The 21,296-nt window shown below is 42.3% G+C and overlaps 1 protein-coding gene across 10 annotated transcripts in view; it reads right to left on the minus strand.

Moving 5' to 3' along the window:
• Positions 1-12,597: 12,597 nt before the first annotated feature.
• The window catches only part of MAP4K4 (mitogen-activated protein kinase kinase kinase kinase 4), a 131,010-nt gene continuing 122,311 nt past the window's right edge, over positions 12,598-21,296 (minus strand). For all 10 annotated transcript variants that reach the window (XM_026865656.1, XM_026866038.1, XM_026865885.1 and 7 more), the window contains 5 exons: positions 20,555-20,655; positions 19,663-19,812; positions 18,703-18,862; positions 16,554-16,693; positions 12,598-15,842 (listed from right to left, as the gene is read on the minus strand). In XM_026865656.1, coding sequence (XP_026721457.1) covers positions 15,759-15,842; positions 16,554-16,693; positions 18,703-18,862; positions 19,663-19,812; positions 20,555-20,655 — 635 coding nt within the window. In that variant the 3' untranslated portion in view covers positions 12,598-15,758. The remainder of the gene's footprint in view (positions 15,843-16,553; positions 16,694-18,702; positions 18,863-19,662; positions 19,813-20,554; positions 20,656-21,296) is intronic.

Below are 21,296 nucleotides of genomic sequence, written 5' to 3' on the forward strand. Positions count from 1 at the left end.
GGTTTTTACAGATTTTATTATTCTTCAGGGTTAGCAGTGTTCAGCTAAAGTACATTCTTCTTCTTCAGTTCATACAGTGTGTCTTAGTATCAACCAAAAAGAGAGCTGGTACCCATCTGTCTGTAACAACAGCACTTACACTGCTAATTTGACTAGCTCTGTTTTTTAGCTGCTTGTTCCCTCCTCTCCTTTCACATATCACAAACTGTTCACTTCAAGGATGCCGTACTTTCATTAAATATGCCTCAAATACATCACCTCTTAAAAATAATTCCCAACAGTAATGGAATAAATAAGTTTCAGTCCATCAGTTTAAGTCCCAACACACCAGCACAGACTCGAGCGGGAAAATAAGTCCATTCATACTCACACATACCTACTCACACATGCTTATGCCAAAAGGTTAGAGGTGACACAGAATGAGACATTTGGCCTAAACAACGTCAAACCTGGGGACTGACAAAATCTGAATCTGACCCTGTCTCAGCATTGCACCAGCGAAAGGGAGACACCTCAGTCAACCATGGCCAAATGGGTTTGTTCAAGTCCAGCTCTTGTGCAGCCTAAACAATTCAGATGTATTCTCTCAATACGGAATCATCTTGGTCTTTAGACAGGCTTTATTTAGGCATCATTTAAATTTCTCTTCAATATCTTTTAAATATAATAAGCTTAATATCCATTTTGTTGCAATAAAACTATAAAAAGTAAAGCAATATAAAAAGTGCAATGTATGAAGGGGAAAATAACAAGGAGCCACAATTGAGTTTGCATGGCTAACATCTCTCAAGATTTTCTGCCACAATATATCTTAAAAACATATAGTAAGGAGATTATTACATTCCATCTAAGGGACTTTATATTTAAAATGTACTGTACTTCTACTGGAAAAAGATTGTTTCTCACTACCCATTACTAGGAGTTTACCTGAATTAATCATCAAAGCAGCAGTATAGCAGTGACCTCAAAGGTCCTTCCAGGAAAACCCTCCCTACTTTAGGAAAACCACAAGAGAAATCCCAAGTGCTAGAATTAATTGAACCAGTTTTTAACTGGGTAAATGAAATTTTGTTTTTCTTGGAGGCTTTTTTAGAATAGGCTTAAATGTTAAAATCTTATGAAGGATAAATACGGCCGCCATTAAAACTTTCCAAGAGGAGATCCACAGAGTCTTCATACCTGCATGCTACAAACACCATACACACTGATAACAAAACTGCCAGCCCCAAGCAACCCTCAAGTCTCTGTGGCCTCGGTGAAAAATCTTACTGTGAAACAGCAATGAAACCTTCTTTACCTGAGATGTGAACCGCTCTAGACTGTGGCTTGAAGTTGGTTATCTTAATGTGCTCATCAAAATAACTGAAAAAAATAATATGAAATATTTGCAACATGCTAAGTGGTCAAGAGACTGCAAGAAGCAGACTTTGTGCATTATGATTAGAAGTATTTATATGCACAGCGTCAATGTTATTCACCTGGCAAAGACACACTTTTTTATGTCTGACCCATTACAACCTTCAAAACAATATTTACTGCCACTGCCTCTGCAAACTTCAGATTTTTGAGCACCTCCCAGTCTATTCTCACTGCATAAAATTCCCACAAGAACCTGTCCTGTGTGCCAGCAAGCACTCAGCAACTGTGTTGAGACATACAAGCTCAGTCCAAATATTACTGGAAGGAAACTGGATGCACTTTTCTGATGGTCACCTCTTCACAAGAATGGTGTTTCCTGGAGTGAGATTAGAACTTGCAAAATGGGCTTGCTTAATAGCACCGTATTTCAAATCCTGAAGGAACTTCTAGGCTTTTGCACTTGGTGTTTAAGAAATGTCATCCCAGACAATGCTTTCCAGAGTAAGTAATGAAGATGGCTATTACAAAACTTCATTAGTCAAGCCTCAGAGTTACCACAGCTAACTTGAAACCAAGTCACTTACGTGAAATTATAGCATTTACTGATATACATTTTGCAAACAGATGGCCAATTTAGAGGCAAGATTTGGATTTGGCCTCTTCAAAACCTCTTCTGCAGCTTCATCGCTTCATGCAAATAATCTATTATTTGCACAAATTTCCATATTAGCCCAAAGCTGTTTGATTAAAAGCTAGAGTGTCTGCCCATCTTGGGATAGTTGCACTGGGATACATGCACAGTTACACACTGCAGTGCAGAAATGCAATCCCAGCACCCCACAGTCGCATTTTTGCTAGTACTAGCAATAGCTGCATCCTCTGAAAAAATCTCCAGTGTGTTGCTTCAGACCATTACATTGCAAGACAAACATTGCTTTGGGCAGAAACAGAAGTATGATAGCTACTTAAGAAAGTGAGGAAGGACAGACAGCAGAAAAAAAACAGAGGAGGGAATGAGACCAATTAACACTTCTCCAAATAAGATTGAATTTACAGCTGCTGTGAAAATACAAGCCTCTCAAACTTCTGAGAAGTTAATTTGTCCTGCAGGCCCTAAAGTCATGTTTGCCAGATGGAAGCAAGCTGCTTCTCCTGCAGCAGTTGCAGCCAGGTGGAGAATGATCCTAAATGGCAGGTCTCACCAAGCAGTGGGGTCTACTGCAGGGAGCTTCCCCCAGCTGGTGGCACCCAGCTTGGCCACCCCCAAGGTGCAGCACCAGGTGCAAAGCGTCACTAGCCTCCCCAGACTCTGCATCCTCCAGCTACGGGGCACAGCCATTGGCAGCACCCAACACCAGCTCCAGTAGCGTGCAGTCCCTGGCATTTCTGCTCCCTCTCCTAGGGGTGTTGAGAGAGGAACTTGAGCTCTTGTATAGTTGACCCCACCATGCAAACATCTCCCAGACACTGGGAAATCACGTCTTGCTCCACTCAGTGCTGTTACCGCAAAGGAATGGGAAGAAGACCTGGGAGCCATTTTAGCCACTTCAGCAATGGGAATGAGAACACAGTGCTCTCCATGACTAGAAATAAAACTGAAACCAAAAGGGTTAATTCTATTTATAGAAGTGGGGCAAAAAGAAATCAGCAACTTCACTTTGTTCATTTTCATAACCTCTCACTCTTCTTCCTACTCTCTGTAGTGGAGCTGCCAGGGGGAACAATCACAGTCGAGCTCACTACAGCCAGCCCTCGGGGTCCCCGGGGCACTGAGTAGCAAAAGCAGATTCCTCACCCCAGCCCAGGTTACCCACAGTGGCAGACCCACGTAAGGAGACCACCAAAACACACAGGTCTAAGAGCACTTTACCACCTTCCATGAAGAGGGCCAGCAAAGGCACGGGTGGGCTTGGTGGTGTTGCTCTGTGGTCAGGGGCTGGCCAGCACATCAACCAGCCCCCCATGGCTCCAAAGGGTCTGGTGGAGACTTGTCAGTCCTGCAGGAGCAGAAATCAACAGATGCCAGGCACAGGGATGTTTGTGGGGGCCATCTGCTCCCTTGCCTTGGTGCATACAGGAACTCACGGACAGGTTTGGAAGTAACTTCAGTACAATCCCTGGATGTACTATGATCATGGGGTGCCTAAAAACCAGAGAGCAGAAGATGGAGCTCACCACGTTCTACCAGCAGAAGGCAAATATCCATTACCCATTTCTTCACAGTTCACCTCAATTAACTTTCATCGTCCTGAGATACCTAGAGTATGGTCGTCTTTAGAGAGATTTCCAGCTTTCTTCTGGTTTACACTCCATCCAAGTTCCTGCAGAATCCAGATTCAGAGATTTCACTTCCAGATTTCTGACTGGGAAAAACCCATAAGGGAATGTTTTAACAGTCACTCTCTAGACCCTCTGTTGTGACTGGTCTTATAGGAACAAATGTTCTGCTGCAATGAATCTCAGCTGCAGACTGATCCCAGGGGACCAATATATTGCATTGGTCTTAGTTAAGAAATGTAATTGTGAAATAATCTCTGTGAAAGCATGAGCAACAGTGCTGAATAATGTGATGTTTGATTTCACAGAATCATAGAATCACAGAATCATCTAGGTTGGAAAAGACCTTGAAGATCATCCAGTCCAACCATTAACCTCACACTGACAGTTCCCAACTACACCATATCCCCAAGTGCTATGTCAGTGTGACTCCTGAACACCTCCAGGGATGGGGACTCCACCACCTCCCTGGGCAGCACATTCCAACGCCTCACAACCTGTTCTGTAAAGAAATGCTTCATAATACCCAGTCTAAACCTTCCCTGGTGCAACTTGAGGCCATTCCCTCTTGTCCTATTTCTTGTTACTTCATTAAGAGACTCATCCCCAGCTCTCTGCAACCTCCTTTCAGGCAGCTGTAGAGGGCGATGAGGTCTCCCCTCAGCCTCCTCTTCTCCAGACTAAACACCCCCAGTTCCCTCAGCCACTTCCCATACGACCTGTGCTCCAGACCCTGCACCAGCTTCGTTGCCCTTCTCTGGACACGCTCGAGTCATTCAATGTCCTTTTTGTAGTGAGGGGCCCAAAACTGAACACAGGAATCGAGGTGCGGCCTCACCAGTGCTGAGTACAGGGGTCAGGTCCCTTCCCTGTCCCTGCTGGCCACACTATTGCTGACACAAGCCAGGATGCCATTGGCCTTCTTGGCCACCTGGGCACACTGCTGGTTCCTGTTCAGCCGGCTGTCAATCAACACCCCCAGGTCCCTCTCTGACTGGCAGCTCTCCAGCCACTCCTCCCCAAGCCTGTAGCGCTGCTGGGGGTTGTTGTGGCCCAAGGGCAGCCCCCGGCATTTGGCCTTATGGAAACTCCTCCAGTTGGCCTCAGCCCATGGCTCCAGCCTGTCCAGGTCTCTCTGCAGAGCCTCCCTGCCCTCGAGCACATCAACACTCCCACCCAACTGGGTGTCATCTGTAAACTGACTGAGGGTGCACTCGATCCCCTCGTCTAGATCATCAATAAAGATGTTAAACAGGAGTGGCCCCAAAACCGAGCCCTGGGGGACACCACTCGTGACTGGCCACCAGCTGAGTTTAACTCCATTCACCACAACTCTGGGCCCGGCCATACAGTCAGTTTTTTACCCAGCGAAGCATGTGCCCATCCAAGCCATGAGCAGCCAGTTTTGCCAGGAGAATGCTGTGGGAAATGGTGTCAAAGGCCTTACTAAAGTCAAGGTAAACAACATCCACAGCCTTTCCCTCATCCAATAAGCAGGACGCCCTGTCGTAGAAGGAGATCTGGTTGTCCCGCATGTGTTGTGTGATGGTGCTCAGGATGAGCTGCTCCATCAGCTTCCCGAGCACCAAAGTCAAGCTGACAGGCCTGTAATTTCCCAGATCATCCTTCTGACCCTTATAGATGGGCGTCACATTGGCCAATTTCCAATCTGTCAGGACCTACCTGGTCAGCCAGGACTGCTGACAAATGATGGAAAGGGGCTTGGCGAGCACTCCAGCCAGCTCCTTCAGCACCCTCGGGTGTTCCCATCTGGTCCTATAGACTTGTGTGTGTCTGTGTGATGCAGTAGGTCACTGATTGTCTCCTCCTGGATTGCAGGGGAATTGTTCTCCCAGTCTCTGTCTTCTGGCTGAGGCTGGATTCCCTCAGTACAACTAGTCTTGCTATTAAAGACTGAGGCAAAGAAGACATGAAGGACCCCAGCCTTTTCCCCATCATTTGTTACCGTGTTTCCTCCTGCATCTAGCAGGGGATGGAGACTCTCCCTGGTCTTCCTTTTGCTGTAGACACATGCACAAGTGCAACAAGGAACACAAGGGGATCTACTCCTTTTGACCACGTGCTGTGGCATGAGGAGTTGTGCCTACATGCTGTGTCATCAGTGATGTAATGAATTGCTCTTTAAAAGCCCCCAAGCAGAATTTGTGGAAAAATCTATTTTGCACTGTCTTCACAAAACAAAGATCAAGGTATGCACCTTGCACTTTTAGGCAGAAGCCGTGTCTAAAGGCAGTGAAGAAATCATCTTCCAAGGAGAAGCTTGAGAAACAGGCACCAGACATGAGGGCCCCATTGTCGACACTGGTTTTATAGCATAGCATAATTACCCTTTTTCCTCCTTTTCAGCCTAAATCTCCCTTTGTTATACTGGGTACATGTTATTCCTTAGGAAAAAAAACAGCTTATCTCCTCTCTAATTAACAGTCATCTGTCACAAGGTCTCCTTTCCCTCAGTGAGTTGGAGGCACAGCCAGCTGAACTCAAAGGACTTGTTCTCTGCTTTTGTTTATCTCACCTGAGGAAGGGCTTGCATGCTTGGGGTTGTTGCCTGCCTCCCCCCCCCCAATCTCAGTTGTTCCAACAAGACCCATCACTCCATCACTCTGATGCACCTTCTCAAAATACATGCGATGGCTCTTGTTTGTCCATAAGTCTGCAGCAGAGACCTGTGGGTGCTGTGGCCTGAAGGCAACAAGGGGCTTCTCACCTGGGACAGATAGAGGCGCATGGGGCAGTTCACAAGTGAAAACTTTGGCCAACTAGACAAAACATTTCTTCAGTGCTTCATACATGAAAATCACAGGGGGCTATGTATTTTTCATCTCAATCTTTTCTTTTTAATCAGAAAATTAATTTGCTATTTAACTGATACTCCCCAGGGGAAAAAATATGTCTTGTGAGATGCATGTACTCTGATGAAGTCAGAGGTAAATTTTCTCTGTGGTCAGCCTGACCGAGACAGAATATTTTGTTTAACTGATACACTCCAAAATACTTAATTGATTCCATAAAATTTATAAAGCATTTACCTATCAACAGCTTTTCTCACCCAGCACATGGGTTTTTATAGGTATACCCAACCCCTCAAAAATGTAAATGTAACCTGATGTAACACATTTCTTTGGAGACAACACTTTGTGAGCTGGACAATGAGAAAAGTTGTCTGTTAAAAATGGTACTGCATATAGGGATGATGGATGTAGGGAGCAACATGAAAATAGCTTTAAAATTTAAAATTACAGTTAACATGATGATATCCTGATGGCTATTGCAGCAAGCAAAATATTATAGTTATCAGAAGTGAAGAAATTAATTTTGACCAAAGCCTGCAATGTTTCACTTTGACTTTTCTGAAACAAAATGCTTTTAAAATTCTCTTCCATTAAAAAAATCCAACCTTTGATGCCTTATTCCAAGTTAGGGTAACAGGAAAAAAAAACACGTTTCTAATGAAAACTCTCCCTCACTGTACAGGAATATAGAGAAGTTCATTAGTATTTATGAACCATACTGAGTTGATATAATTTATGAGAAAACGAACACTTTGGATGACATCAACTAAGATATACATAAGGCTCCAAACTAATTAATGAGGATAAAGAGAGAGTTTTTGAACACTTATCCCTCCCATGAGGACCATCTGTTGTAGAGTGAGTATAACGCTTCAAGAAAAGTCTATAAATGTAATTAAACGTTGAGCAGTAGTAAGAGGTGTCTGGGTTAAGTTAGGAACATTAAACTGTGTTATTTTCCAATTTTTCCACATTTTTTTCCAGAAAGTATTTTTTTTTCTAAAGGTTTGTATTACAGCATCAACTGGTTAGAGTTACACAAGGCAGCGCACAAACACACGCAACAGATGACAAGCCTTGCACTGAGGAGTTTAGCATCATGACAAAGGTGTTAAAACCTCTGATGGGATTTAGGTACCTAAACCCAAGCATGCAGTTCCCTCCCAGATGCCCAAGGCATCTGAGACACCCCCATCACTCTGGGAACCCCAACATTTCTGCAGTAGCAGCTGGAAGCCAGCCAGGAAACCAAAAGGCATCCAGGCTTTAGGGACCCGGAGTAATCCCTCTGCAAATACCCCTAACTGCCTTGAGTCACCTGTAGAGAGAAAGTGCTAGGAGCAAACCTAGAATTAATTTCCTTGCTCCTTTGTGTGGGATACCATGCAATACGGGCAAAATTAACCTCTGTCTGAATTTTGTGTTGTTACTTCAAACATCTAAGTTTGTACACTGGTACCAGTAAGGAGTTACTTTCCAGTTGCAGTCTTCAGTGGCTTAAGACATTAAGAGACAGAGAGAAGGTGGTCTGCTGCCTTTCTGGCTCATCATTTGCAATGCCACTGCCATCTCTGGTCTCTGATTTCATGAGCAGAACTACTGTCCCTTCACATACCACGCCTGCTCATGGATCAGCTGCTCACCTGACACATTTTATGAGGGCCCTTTTAAAAGGCAAGGTGACACCAATGACTGTCTCAATATTGTAACTGAAACTTTCCAACAGCTGATTTCCAGGTTCAGCCATCTCAGGACTGCGGATTGAAGCAAGAACGCTGTTGGCCACTCTAAGCCCTGTCCTTCTTGCTCTGCACTAAGAGCCCTGGATTACCAATTTACCAAATCACTTCATCTAAAGCATGTGAAAAACCTGATTGCTGGCTTATGTGATTGGCAGCAGGCATGGATTTATGCACTTCATGTTTTCATGAGTTAAATGATGCCACTGAACAGCTGTGTGATGTAAAGTAAATCACTTCATAAAATCCCTAGTGTTTTCACTAGTGTAAAACTGAGATCTGTCCCACTGGCACATTTTGAAAAGCACTAGAAAAATGTTTTTTGTCTGAATGGCAGATAATAGAAGAATTCATGCTTAACTTGCATTATTCCATTTTGCAAAAATTAGTTTAAAAAAAACCCTATCATAGCAGCACAGTAATGATAATTGCAGCTTAATTACCCATAACTGATTCTTTATGCCCTGAAAGAATTTATTCTCCTTTTATACTTGTCTCTGATATCCATTAGAATCATTACAACTGTGAGTCTATAATTACATACTTTGCATTTTAACATTCCATGTCAGTTTGTGCTCTCTTCTTATCTTTCAGTTAATTTCATTACTGAAACATTGAGAAAATTTCCATATGAATTTTCCAGAAGTTCTTGTGATCTGATTGGGGTAGGTTTAGGACTTAATGAAGCCCACCAAGTCAGTTCTTAGGATAGAGCTTCTGTATGTGCAAACAAGTCTGGCTCTGCCAGCTGCTCTGTGCAGTCTGCACCATGGTAGAATCGATTTGCACCATGGTAGGATCCATTGCTAGGAAATCTGCCTTCAGATTTAGGACTACATTTAAGCATTAGGTGGAGGTTAGAACACCACAAAGTGCTTGGGAGAATGGAGGTTAGATTATGTCTGTGTTATGTTTGAAGTTAAACAAATGCTTAAGCCTGCAGTGGGGGTTGACAAGGCTCTTTACAAGGCTTTTCTAGAAGGACCCAGGTCTACTTTCTTCCTTGTGGCTCCAGCCATAGGAGATACAGGGTTGCCAAAAGCCAGGATGCTTCCCTGTTGCAAATAAGCATGCTCTACACCATCTACATGCACGTGTATGCTTAGCATTGGTGAAGAATTTGAAAATCACTGCAGCAACAAAATGTAAAACGTGAATTCCCTCTATGCTTTGCTTTCTCACACATCCAGACTTGCTAAGGGCTTTCTGTCTGAATTGCCAAAGTCGGTATCAATATTTGGCCCAGGAAAGCAACCCTGTGGGTTACACTCCATCACCTTCAGGAAACACCAAGGCAGAGACCAGTACCCCAAGGGGCTAAGATGGTTTAATAGCTGAGGTGAAAGGTCTCAACCTTAAAACCTCTGTTTTCTATCTCTCTGACTCCCTAAAAGCTAGTAAACACATTCTATCTCTCTGACTCACTAAATGCTAATAAATACATCATTTACTTTCTTCTTTCAGCTTTGGCTGATCATAAGACTTACTAACTATACCGACAGGACTCTACTGAAAGTTGTCTGTCATCTCCCTGTGACAAGAGTGAGACAAACAGTATTTTACAATCCCTTCACTCCAACAGTTGTTTCATAGACAGAAAAGAGTTTTTTCCATGGCTAATGTGGCATGGGCAAAATTGCTTAGGAGATGCAAATACGAAAATAAAATGGAAGTGTGGTAATGCCTTTTAAATGGACAAATTACAGTGAATGATAAATACGAGGTTGTGCAATAAAAATTTCACACAGAGAGCAAGTAAAATTTGAACTGTATACAGCAGTTGGAACAAATTATTCTGATTTTCCCATGCTACATGTTTACCCCATAGAACAAGAGCCTGAGAATGAAATCTTAAAGTGAATTTCCTGATATAATTGAACAAAGGGGGAAAAAACAGTGTCATTTCCTCAGCTGAAATGGGCATTCTTTTATTGAGTCAGGGGTTTATTTTCTTCAATAAAACACCTTCCTCTCTCCTTCTCTCCAGTAACCTCCCCAGCAGTCCACACAGCAATACTGGCATCTGACTCTGTGTTTCCACACCCCTCTGATCAGCACCAACACTACAATGTATTCAAAAACCTCCTAAGAAAGGAGATCTTCGAAAGAAGACAGTTATTACCAGCCTTCCCGCCTTTAACGGGTTGGAAATAGGCCAAGAGCTAGATGCTGGAGCTTAGCAGTGCATTTGCACATACTGGAAGAGAGCTGCAGCCAACATTTTTACAGCTGCTGAGCGCACGTGGCCCTTTGAACTTGCGTCCCTTACAGGCACCAAAATAGCCCAGCAGGCAAGGGACACCCCTCATATGCAGCTGAAATCCTGGACGTAAAGCATGTTCCTCATGTGGCAAAAGCAGTCTTCTCAGTTAAATTCCCAGGATTCCTTCCCTACTGGACTGCTTGGGATTTAAGGGCAAAGTAAGAGCCAGCAGCAAGTGAACCAGGCCAGCTGTGAGAAGTACTTGCAGAATACCACTCAAGCAACACAGCACAACTCATTGCTTCAATTTCTTCAGTGATGTTGGAAAAAAAAACAGCTTTGGGCTGAGATGCTGGAGCTCACAGGTGGGTAACAGGGCACTGGATGCTGAGGTGGAAATGCATTTACACCAGGTGTTACCAGATTTGTTGCCTTGGACCATTTTGATACAGCAGAGTCCCATGTTGAACACACGGTGCCAAGTCCCCTCTCCACCACAGGCTCTTTGCTTGCATTTGAAGTTGTTTCTCCAACAACTTCAGTCTCTTTTTAGCAGTATTAATCTTCATCCCAGACCATGATATATACACAAGCAGAAGAATTAACAATCTCTCCGCACAAGAAGTGGCGGCCCACAAAACCTTTTCCCCCTTTCATTTAAGGTCCTGTACAACCCTAATGCTCTGGCATGTGTATTTCAGCAAAGCAATCCACCAAAAAGGGCTGTCTCTTCTGTCTTTTTGAATTTGCACATTTTTAACTTTAATCTCATGGGCGAGTGTTCTGCACTTTTCATTGTTAACATTTAATTTGCATATTTAAAAGCTTTGTAAAAAAATTGCTTCAAATGCTCCTTTTGATGTTTGATCATTTCTTTCTCTGGTTTTACTACTGCAGGTGTTAACTTAGAAGACACACATGTTCTTTTGCTGCACTGTTTGTTCTCTTCTGTCCTGTGTACTTACCTCCTCCCCTCAGAAAGTACAAATCTGGGCACCTCTCACCACTGCTACACAAGTCCCGTACAGGAATGAGATCTGCTGCTCCATTTCCAATGCTCTCAGTTATTGCCTTCTTCCTGTAAATCACTGCAGTTGTGTCTTTCTTCACAGGAGCATGAGGGTTTTGCGTGTCCTCTGCCAGCGTCCACTGTGAAGCTCATGCCTAGGGCTGCTGCTTTCAGTTACTTACTGCATACTGTAGCAAGCAACAGCTCGTATCTGTCTTCACAAGCAGCCAAGGTGCTTGACTATGCTAAGTATGTTTAACTGAGGGAAGTCTTCAACAGGTCAAGAATGACTGAAGAAAATCAGCAGCCCAGGAGCAGTAACTGGAGTGGAGCTGGCAGGAGCCTGACCAGCGGTTGGCTGGTCCTCTCGGCTTTTTAAGCTCAGCCAGTATCTACACTTGCAGAAGCGGAAAAGCTGTGGGGCTCAAAGATTTCAGATACCTTTGTCCCTAGGAAACAAGTGAAACCCTGAAACATTTTTCAACTTATACCACATTCCATGCCTTCTGCAGATGAAAGTGCGAGGAAAGGCAGGAGCCCAGGAACACAGACTTCCTCCTCCTCTTGCAGAGACCAGCCTAGTCGGAAGGAAACGTCTACTGCTTATCTCCACTTCAGAAAACAGACACAACCCATGGTGGAAAAACATGGGCAAAGGCCAGCAAGCAACAAGGAGTGAAAACAGTGGCTTTACATCAAACCTGCTCAGTAGAGATGGCTTATGACTTGGAAAGCCTGACTTTTTTTGGAGTTGTGCTTTTGTGTCATGCAAGAATCTGTCTCAGGACTCCTGTTCATCACGCTCTCTTGGCAATAAGTAATGCCAGATCGCAAAAATCACATGCCCGAAAGTGGTCTGGCGGGAGGGCACGTTCACAACGCACCCAGGTTCTCCTTTGTGCAACAACTTCTTTCGGGTACTCACTAGCATTTCTAAACTTTGTCACTTTTTTCCTTTAAAAAGAAAACTGTAATTCTCAAAAGAGCAACTGCACCAGGAGATAGGGCTTTAAAGAAAAAAAAAAAAACCAACAACAACAACAACAAAAAAGCCCTCAAAAGCCCACATTTATTGTCAAAGTCTCTAAAATTATGAGATTTGACAATAAGGCTTTTGCTCTTATGATACATGCAACTAGGCAACATGCAGCTTGATTTCTGCAGCCAGCAGATATTCAAAATACTTTCCACATACAGTAGGTGTCAATTTGACTTTATTTAAGGAAAAACGGGGAAAAAACAGTAATTTCCATAATACACAGAAGACAAGTTAGATAGCACTGCAAAAAAAAGGCTGAGTGTTTTACTTGTCACCAGTCTGCTTTGCAGCTCTACGATTAGTAATTTTAATGCAGTTTGTCATTTTGTATTATTGTTTAGCATCTTTATAATCAGCAGAGTTTGGGGTTATAAATCACAAAAAGTGTACTACTACTACTATGAAAAACTAAAAAACCCACAAAAAAATCACTTTCAAATAAACCATAAATATGTGATGCACATTAGTGTAACAAAACCATTTTTGTAAACATTTTCTCCAACATAACATGTGCATAAGATAAAAAATAAAAACACTGCAGTCATACAAGTTAGGGTTACTTTGACTTAAAAGATACAGAAAATTATTACTTATTAAAGCTTAAAACTAAACCTAGGAGCTTTTCTTTTCTTCTTTGCTTACAAAAGCACTGTTTGAAGAGTTCAATGTTGGTGTACGTAGTGGTTTTGTAATACTGTTTTTACCTTGCCACGTTGGCACTTCCATGGAGACAGAAGCTGCCAGGCAGGCAGCCCCACCGAAGGAGGGAGATTTCCCCCTCTCCCCGGAGCCTCAAAACTTCAACAGCACGTATCCATGACCTGGGCATCCCTACAGTACTGAAGAATCTTCCTCTAGGTGAATAGCATCAGCTTTCAAGGACTAGATTAATTTTTGACCACATAGCGCTGGAAGATTTAAATCCCACAGACTGACATTCGATTGAATCAGCTTCGGCAAACTACGCTACAGGGCAGCTGTGTGATTACACCCATATGTCTACCATCACGTTGTGTTTCTGAGTCCCCTTTAGTTCATTATAGTACAAAAGTTTGATCATTCTTCTGGCTGACCACACCGGGCCTGAAAAGAACACACCCTTCACCTTCACCTTCACCGCTATGCAAAAGTCATACAATTAAAAAAAATTAGTTCTAGGTATTCCTCCGCCAGAAAATGTAAGGCTTTCTTGAGTTTTGATTCTTTTGGGGGGAGGGGGGCGTGGGGGGTGTGTGTGCACATGCGTGCGCTGGCGGTACGCATTTACCGCTCTCTTTTCAACTGTCTACAATGTTCGAAGGAGTCTTCAGCAGCAACGCTGATCGGGGTTGAAGGATTTACAGCAGTCAGATTTGACACCAAAAGAAGGGTCTGTTGAGTCTGAGCTTTGCACACGCGGTGCTCTTGGCTCGTAATTGATTGTGTGACCAGTCACTTGAGCCATTGGCTTGACTGAATTGAAGAATACGTGTTTAAAAAGCCCTACCTGTCATGCCATGAAGGAAAGTTAACCGCAGCAGAAGACAAAGCCCATGAAACACTGAGAGCCTGTTCACTGAATGAACAGCTTAAGGCAGCTGTCAACAAAGTACCCCACCAAAGGTATTTAAAAAAAAAAAAAAAGTGAAAACAAAAAGGAAAATGGCTGAATCGTGACACTGTGCATTATTACAACACCAACAGATTATTATACACTCAAGGTTTCTCAAGTAATGAACATGTAGCCATTAAACAAATTATTACTCTCAAGACATTTATTACAAATGTCAGAACTTATTCATAAAATAAAACTGACTTAAAAAAAAAGAAAGAAGAAAGCCAGAGCTGGGATCTTACATCTAAACACAGGTATACGCTGTTTTTATGAATAAGCAGTATTAACTACATTCTTAAAAGAGTTTTAGTGCATTGCATTCTTAAAAAAGAAAAACATCACCGCCCCAAAAATGTTTCCTACAACATTTAACAGTTTATAGAACTAGCCTAGTTATTTTTACCTGCCTGTTACTAAGCCCACATGTTAGAAGTGTGAAACCTCTGGTTTTAGGCTAAATTCAGACTTCTATTAAGGATGAAACTGGTTTAGAAAAATGCTTGCTTCACCAAATTTTGTAAGCAAATTATATTAATCAGTGTCTCACTGCCATACCGCTACCACTATTGCCCCAACGGACCACTGTCTCCTCCTCCTGCTGAAACTTGCTATGCAATAACAGTCAGAAACCTTTCAATCTGGTAGTTTTGGTATTAAGATTAAATTAGACATTAATGGTTTTCATCTAAAAACGTATAAACTAAACCACCTCTTTTATTTTATGCTTTAAAAACAATGAGGTAGGCACAAAAAATAAACATATGTAGTTTGGATTTTATTTCTTTTTTTTTCTTTTTTTTTCTTTTTTTTTTTTTTTTTTGCAGACTGTGGTAAAACTGTTGTTGCACTTCTAGGTTTAAACAAAAATTAAACCTTTAACTGAGGCAGTGCTAATACTGTGACATAACCAAGTTCTGGCCTAACACAGAATCATTATAGAAAATGAATTTTTTTTCCTTGTTTTTCTTTTTTTTTCTTTTTTTTTTTTCTTTCTTTTTATCATCTGCACATGTTTCAGGCAATACCTGGTACACAGAAAATGACTAAAGTTATTGGCCAGGCCAAAATAAAACTGCAGAAACAAAAAAACCCAAGAATTCCACCCCAAGCCCCTTCCCACCCTCCCTGACCCCAAGAAGAAGTTATCCTAGTCACTGTGTCTTTCACATTTTATAAATATTAACTTCTTAAAACCTGCACCTTCCTCTTTGTCCACATATTGTCACATTACAAAAAAGAAATGTCAATTAAATACATTGTTAACATTACTAGACTAGATCTGCCCTCTGTTTCAGCCAGTCTGACTCTCTACACCACTTCTCACCTTCTCTTGCCTGTCCCTTGTCCACTCAACAACATGTTCATGTTAAGTCTGTGGGGTTTTTTTTTTTCCTTTTTTTCCCCCCTCTCTGTTTTAATACTAACAAACAGAGTCCTTCAAAGCCTAGGAATCCTGGAGCTGAAGGGAAAAGAAGACCTGTAGCTTTCTAGTGTGATCCCAAATCTCAAAGACATTGTAGCACCTGATGGCAGTATCTTTACAGCACCAGCTGCATCGCAGCCTCAGTTGAAAAACAAAAAGAAACCTAACACCAGTGATTCCTGCACACACATTTACACAGAGTGCTGCATTAGTGCAGGTCTGTACTCCAGTTGAAAATAATTCCGAGTTATGAAGATCTCAGACTCTGGATGTCAGCAATTCCTCACCAAATCTCACTGCTTCTACCAGCTCAGAAGAGAAGTCCTGCCAAGGGTCATGAAATAGACTTGACTGCTTCCACCTGACCGTACGGAGGCAAAGAAAACCTGGGAAGAGAAGACATTGGTGAATTCAACAGGCAGGACAGAGTGACTCTAATTTGCCTTCACTGTCCCTGATAAGTACAGTGCAATTGTAGTGCTGTGCTGGGTCTGGTGAGGATGGAGTTGACATTCTTCCTAGCAGCCCGTATGGTGCTGGGCTTTGCATATGTGGTTAAACAATGTTGTTAACACACCAGTGTTTCGCCTACTGCTGAGCAACGCCTGCGCAGCATCAAGGCCTCCTTTTGGAACCCCTCACAGGCCAGTGGGCTGGGGATGGGAAAGAGGCTGGGAGGGGACAATGCTGGGAGACAGCGGACCCAAGCTGACCAAAGAGATATCTCGTAACACATAACATCATGCTCACCAATAAAAGTTCAGAGAAAGGGAGAGGACGGGGGGGACATTGTGGTGATGACATCTGTCTTCCCAAGCAAGTGTTAAGCATGCTGAAGCACTGCTTTCTGGGAAGTGTCAGCGAGAGGTTGTGAATTAGCTCCTTATTTTGCCTGGTTTGCATGTGCAGCTTTTGCTGTCCTTCTTGAACTGTCTTTATCTTGATCTAGGAGTGGTTTTGGTTTCCTTCTATTATCTCCCCATCTCATGGGAGAGTGAGTGAGAGGCTAGGTAGGTGCTGGTCAGAGTCAACCCAACCCAAGTACCCAGATGCATGTTTATCATCTTGACAACAAACTGTGCCGGGGGAAATTATACCTTGTCATTGCGTTCACATAAGAACTTCAGTCTTTGTGCCCTTTTGTGCATGAACACGCCATCCAAGTGTCCAGTTTCCACTGATCGTATTTCGATAGCTTTTTCTCCCCAGCCCATAATCTGGTTGGATCGGATGTACGCTTTGGAAAGAAAACACAGCACACACCCTATTAGGACAGATAGAAGGCAGCGTGGAGGAACTGAAAAAGCAGAGGAATATACTGACACACTCAAGTTAAAAATTACCTGCATGTGCATATTACAACTATGCACAGGTTCAGATTGCTATTTCTGTCCTCAGCACCTTCATGATGCCTAAAAATACCTTATTTTTAAAAAAAATTTCCCCGTGGGTTTTCTATGTTAGTTATTATACCTTTTCCCTGAGCATTCATGACACAAAGGGAACTTTACAACCTTCAATTAAAAATGGACGGAACATTGAGTTTTTACACAGGCTTTTTCTCCCAAGTTTGGCAAAGAGACAGGCTAATTAGGTGTTGACAAGGGGAAAGCAGAACCCAAGGTTTAAACAGACTAAACCTGTCCACTCCAGAATGTCACCAACACTGTGTCTTATGTCTCGTCCTTGAAGGAGCTTGTCACCAAAAACAGAAAGAGAGGGAAAGAGAAAACTAGAAAAAAATTAAGTAGCCTCCTTTAGCAGGAGTAATACTTCAAAAAAAATATCTCCTTGAGAAAGCCAATTGGTCTGAAAAGCATTCTGTGTATCTCAAAAGAGGTTCATATTAAGCTCTTCAAGTGGAAATACCATTATTTGTCATACCGCTTTCCTTTGTGCACAAATAAAGCAAAAAATCAGGCATTTTTCCTTAGAGTGTCACTGGGGGAAAACAAATTAGTAGTAGCATGAGGAAAAAAATCTGTTCTTGATAGCAGTAAAAAAAATAAAAGAGGAAAGTCACCAGCATTATGAAAAGGTATATTCAAAAAGCAATTTGATGGATAGTCTTAGGAACACTGCCAAAAATAACATATGGGAACTTAATGAAGAATAAGCTGTTGCCTCTGATTTGCATACATACTTAACAGAAAAATAAGAACAATACCACTTAGCAAGCAAAATTTTAAAATATTTAATTTGCAGTATTTTCCTTTTACAGAATTTTTCATATTATTTTCGGTGAAATTAAATCATAATATCAACTACAGTATAATGTATACCTATAACACTGCATATACCATCATGCTGAAAAGTTATTTAAATATGTCACTCGTGGTAACTGGGCCAAATAGCTTCTAAAAATTGTCAGATGAGATGTTCAGATGGTGTCAGCTGCCTCAGTGTCATTTACTTCACAGGCACTCCAGACCCAAAAGGCTCTGCAATTTGCCAGCTAATATTCTGCTTGCTTTTAGATCTCATCAAGAGTTAATCACCACAGGAGTGAACATGCTGTTCATGAAACTTCTTTAAATTTCCTCCTCCGCTATTGTTCATGTTGCTTGAACAGCTATCAGCAGCCACCTCCCAACACATGCGTCCATTCCAAACCACATAAAATGCAATGGGCCTCCCTGACAAAAGGAAGGTGTGACCACAGCCCATGCTATACTCAGCACTGAAACAGGGCAGCACAGGCAGTAGGAAGGATCCTGGTGTGTATTTGTCTCTGTAACAGATTCATGCCCATTTTATTACACTCATTGCTCCCACTCTCAAAACTACCTTATTTTGACCTGGAGAGATGTGGGAGAATTATCATGCTAGGGTAGGTGAGCAATCTGCAGGTGAATTAAAGTAAATAGATCAGATATACAGACTATTAGCTATATAGAATTGTCCATAATAATGTCTTGCCCACCTGCCACCTTACATGTCTTTATACTGAAAGGTTTCCACAACTCTGTGGCTGTCCGGAAAAAATTCCACAGCAGCCCACAGAGGGCCTGGTGAGTTTTTCACTCCTGAACTCCACAACTTGCTTGTTTGGATTCTGTTCTTAAGAACTCAACACAAAACAGACCCATATGATAACTTTCCCCTTTGTGCAGTTGTTTTCCAGGAATACTACAGCATCATTGATTCTGAATCTGAAGTCAAACTCGATGCACCTTCTTTCTGCCCACGTGCACATACTCATGCTCCCTAACAGCCCGCTGTATATGATTCGCCAGAGGCACTTACCAACTGAAGTTGGCATTTCTCCCCACTGCAGAACCACATCCTTAGTTATCCTTCCGTATGTGTTAACATAAACTCCTTCATCCTCGTAGCAGACCAGTAGCTCCATCCCATCCGTGTTTGGGAGAATGATGATTGCGTGAGGTTGGATGCTGCTCTGGATCTACAGAACCAGAAGAGAGGAGGACACCTTTTGTTTTAATGCCCCCGAGCCTCTGCTGGGAGGACGGACTGGGTGATTTTTGATTTTGGCTGACAGCAGATTGGGGATTCACTCACTTTAGAAGCACTAGCTCTGCTCCCCCTGAGCTAGAAGTGCTACATAATGGCAACAAAGACTTGAAAACCCTTGGGGCACAAATCCTCTCATCCAAAACCAGGAAAGATTAACTTCTCTGTAGGAGCACCTATTTCTTTCCCTGGGCAGAAAGGGACCCTGGGGCAAGCAGCCCAGATGCAGCACTGTAGTGAATAGTGCTTGGGGAGGTGCATCACACACTGGAGACCCATCTGACACCTCTGTGCACAATGAACAGGAAAACTTGGTACCTAAGACCACCTGGCCTTTGCCAACCCTGTTCAATCTCACCAGTGGGCTGTCATGCCATTTGCACTGCTACCTTCCCTCCACCTCTGCTGGGCATTTGCAATGCACTTGGCCATTTAGCTGCTATCTCTGAAACAGTCATGTTGGCCCACGTCAGAGCTGAGTGGGCAGCTCTCAACCATGGACACATATTGACCACGAGGAGAGGACAGAGAGTGAGGCACAAGCCCCTAATCACAGGTGGCTGCATTTGCTCAGACCCCTCCACCCAATTCACTGCTGCTGGCATCTGGCAGTGATCCACAGGGACAGCCTGACATATTGGTAATCTGAGGAAAGGAAGGGGGAGAGAAAGCAGGCAGAAGGCGAGGGAGCCAGAAAGAAAGAAAAAACCCGACCCCAGACGCAGTTCTTACATGTGTTGGTAGATAAATATCATAGACTGATCCTGAATCCACATCAACGGCATGGAAGCCAGCGCAGGAGCCATAGATCACTTTTAGTCTCTGACCCTCTTCTACGGTTAGATCCACCAGCAATGGCTTATGTACCAATTCTCCAAATGACTGTGAGACAACCATCAGTGAGATTTATTCTACTGCTTAGAAGCACAGTGACTTTTATAAAGACATGCTCTAATGCACGTATTATGTGTTTATTTCTCCCACATCCCTCTGGCCCCCATCCATCAGACCAGTTAGGCTAACATGTCTCTCACGGAAAAGGAGAGATTACTCTGCAACCTGTTGCATTTCAATCACATAATACTGTAAGATGTTTTCTGTGGGGTTTACTTTAGTTGGTCTGTTTGGTTTTTATTAAGAATGTTTCCCCCAAAGTTCAGAGCAATTTGACACTCCCACAGTGTTTACTTCAATCTGCACAACTGACAGTAACTGTCTGTAAATCAGTCTGGTAATTATAGCAAGACAGCTAACTTCACTCTTGGAGTGTTTAAAAAAAATAACAATGCCGAGTATCACTTAATGACTTGTTCTGCTCAGATGAAGATGTTTAGACTCAGTTCACGTCTTGCTGCCTCATATTTCATTTACAGGGAGATGAAACATACAGTTGTGATACTGTGTCATTCTGATTATCAGTTTATGCTCAGTTACAATTTAAACTTTAAGTGTACTGCCTCTTAGAGCTAAAAAGACTTCTAATTAAAGTATTATACAAAGGTCATGACAGATTTACCAAAGAACTTGTAATACAGGTGTGATAAAATGTTAGAACATTTTTGTAAAATGGGTAACTGTAAGTGGCTATGAGAAAATCCTACTTACGGCTGAAATGTACTGTTACCTTAAAGGCCATAAATTTATGGTATGGCTTTGGTGCCCATGCATAGACTTCCACAGAACTCTTCAATGCAATTACCAAGAACTTGATTCTTTCATATTTTACTGAAATTAAAAAAAAAAAAAAATCAATAACAATGCCAAAGTCATTCAAGCTACTTCAGGAAAGCAGAAAATGACAATATTTCACCACACTTACATATATATGGAGGTTTTCAGTAACGCTGCATTTTAGGATTACTAATTCTATGTAAAGTATTTTGACACATTTATGACACAAAAATCATTACTCTTATCAATAACTGAACCCGTAACCATGTTTTGAATTACCTACTTGGTACACACTTATTTACACTCATCTTTTCTCCACATTAGATAGTGCTTACTCATCAAGACAAGAAAATCAGTCTTCAGACAGGGATATTTCCAATAAAAGGCGGCTATGACTGTGGCAGAGTGTATTGGCAGTTGCAGTCACAGCACTGGCAGTGGTATTTTGAGCTGATTGCAAAATTCCCCAGAAGAAAGTAGGAAAAAAAAGGAACCAAAATAAAAAGTTAAGAAACAAGTCCATTTCAAAATTAAGACATGTTTGATAGCAGAGCACTTTCCTTTGTTCCTAAAGTCTGAGATAACTAATTTGAAAAAAAAAAAGTAGTCCACAGAATTTATAAGAAAGAAAGTTTCATTACATAGCTGATCCACAAATGCTTGAATATATCTTTGTTGCCACATTCAAAGAGATG

This window comes from Athene cunicularia (genome assembly GCF_003259725.1).
Source record: "Athene cunicularia isolate RWA chromosome 1 unlocalized genomic scaffold, athCun1 chr1_part1, whole genome shotgun sequence".
NCBI classification, from domain to species: domain Eukaryota; kingdom Metazoa; phylum Chordata; class Aves; order Strigiformes; family Strigidae; genus Athene; species Athene cunicularia.